A 1,673-nucleotide genomic window follows, 5' to 3' on the forward strand; every position below is an offset into this window, starting at 1 on the left:
AAAAAAAATGAGCAGCATGAAGAAATACTGACTTTACAGCTGTTAAATACCCATACAAAATATGACTGAAATCACTGACCAACATGGATGCCTGGCTTTATCGAAATTCCTTCTATAATGAGCCAAAGTCCAACCCCACAATCTGTTCTCCCACCTGGTAAAGCAGTGTATCCAACATGCTGATACTGAACACCCTGCCTGCAGCAAACGGCAGCCGGAACATGAAGGCCAGGTTGGAGCCCTTATCACGCTCTATCTGAAAAAAGTAACAAAACAAGCCCTGAGAGACAGAAACAAGATGTTCGGATCTCATTTTCACCTCTGTGCTTGCTGAGCTACTGCTCTTCAAAAAGACCCAGGTGGAAAAGGTTAAGCTGGTTGACATCTGTTTTTAAAGGCTTGTGAAGGTAAAAGCTATCACTGGAGGTCGGAAAAGTAGTACTATAATCAAAATACTACTAAAACTCATGAGCTGTGGTTGGTGTGTTTTGTGGAAAGTGAAATAGCTCCAAAAGCCCCTTTGTACTCCCCTCCGGCTGAAGCTAGAGATTTTATATTCAGTAGTACATTTACTACTGAAACAAAACATTTAACAATCTTAGTGTGATTTTTGTGACATGTTTCACATTCAAATATAAGTAACCAGTGAGATGCTGCTACAGATTATTCCTCTGTAACCCAGCTCTGATTTGTCTTTTGAAAACATTGATGGATCACAGAGTCTCATACTTGTCACTTTCAGTCAAAACAGAATAAAAATGCAAGTCAAAGCCAGAGTGTGGATCCTTGCTCCTGGACCACTCACCTTCTCGAGTCTGGACAGAGCGAGTGAGTAGCAGTCTTTGGCTCTGAACTGCATGAACCTCATGTTGGACGGGTGCGTGAGCTCAGTGATGATGCTGAGACTGGGGAACAACCTGAGCCGGGGATTGGAGAGAAAGATGTTAGTGACAAACTGAAATGCTTTGTGCTGAAGGGAAGACCTGCTGTGCAAGTGCTGAATGCATTTAATCTTAGCTGTTAAATAAAAGGTTAAGTTCAAAGCTTTCAGACCTGTAGTTTGTTTTTCAGATGAACTCTTTATTCTGGCAAACTCCAAAAAAACAAGCATTTACTATCAGATGAAGAAGTTCATCACATGGAGTAACACACATTTGATGCAAAACCTGAAGGTTCAGTTCAGACATACACAGCTGTTTATTGTATATATCTACACAATAAAGAACTCTTTCTGTTACCTGAACATAGTCTGAACATTGACGATGGTCTTGGCGTCTGCCATGTAGTCCTCCTCAGCACTCATGGTGCTCTCCTTGTCCACAACCACCAAGTTGTCAGCGTAGATTATACCACACTGCAACAGGTTGTCCAAGCTGGTCAAATAAAAACAAGTGTATATTACTAAATTACATGTGTGTAAATATCTCCCCAAGGACATTATAACAGTGGTGTAACATCGGTCTGTAATGTTCATAGTACTCCATGAATTATTTGAGAGTATAGTTTCCCAAAACCTGGATCATTTACTTAAAACTCATTTCCAAGAAGTAGTAACCACAGAACCTGCTTGTATTTTGAAACTTGTCCTAGATATTGGTTTCTACCAAGTGGAGACCTATGCACCATAAAAACTAGTTCTTACATGGATGTTAATTTCTTACTAGATATTTACA

General features: G+C 40.1%; 1 protein-coding gene across 1 annotated transcript; it reads right to left on the minus strand.

Moving 5' to 3' along the window:
* Positions 1–55: 55 nt before the first annotated feature.
* Positions 56–1,373, minus strand: LOC109953986 (potassium channel subfamily T member 1-like; the record flags this gene model as incomplete). Its single annotated transcript, XM_020589421.1, has 2 exons — positions 56–917; positions 1,239–1,373. Coding segments are annotated over 2 exons (310 nt in total), but the record flags the coding sequence as incomplete, so codon positions are not given.
* Between the last annotated feature and the right edge of the window lie 300 nt (positions 1,374–1,673).

The sequence above is a fragment of the Monopterus albus genome, unplaced genomic scaffold (assembly GCF_001952655.1).
Source record: "Monopterus albus unplaced genomic scaffold, M_albus_1.0 scaffold2417.1, whole genome shotgun sequence".
NCBI lineage: Eukaryota > Metazoa > Chordata > Actinopteri > Synbranchiformes > Synbranchidae > Monopterus > Monopterus albus.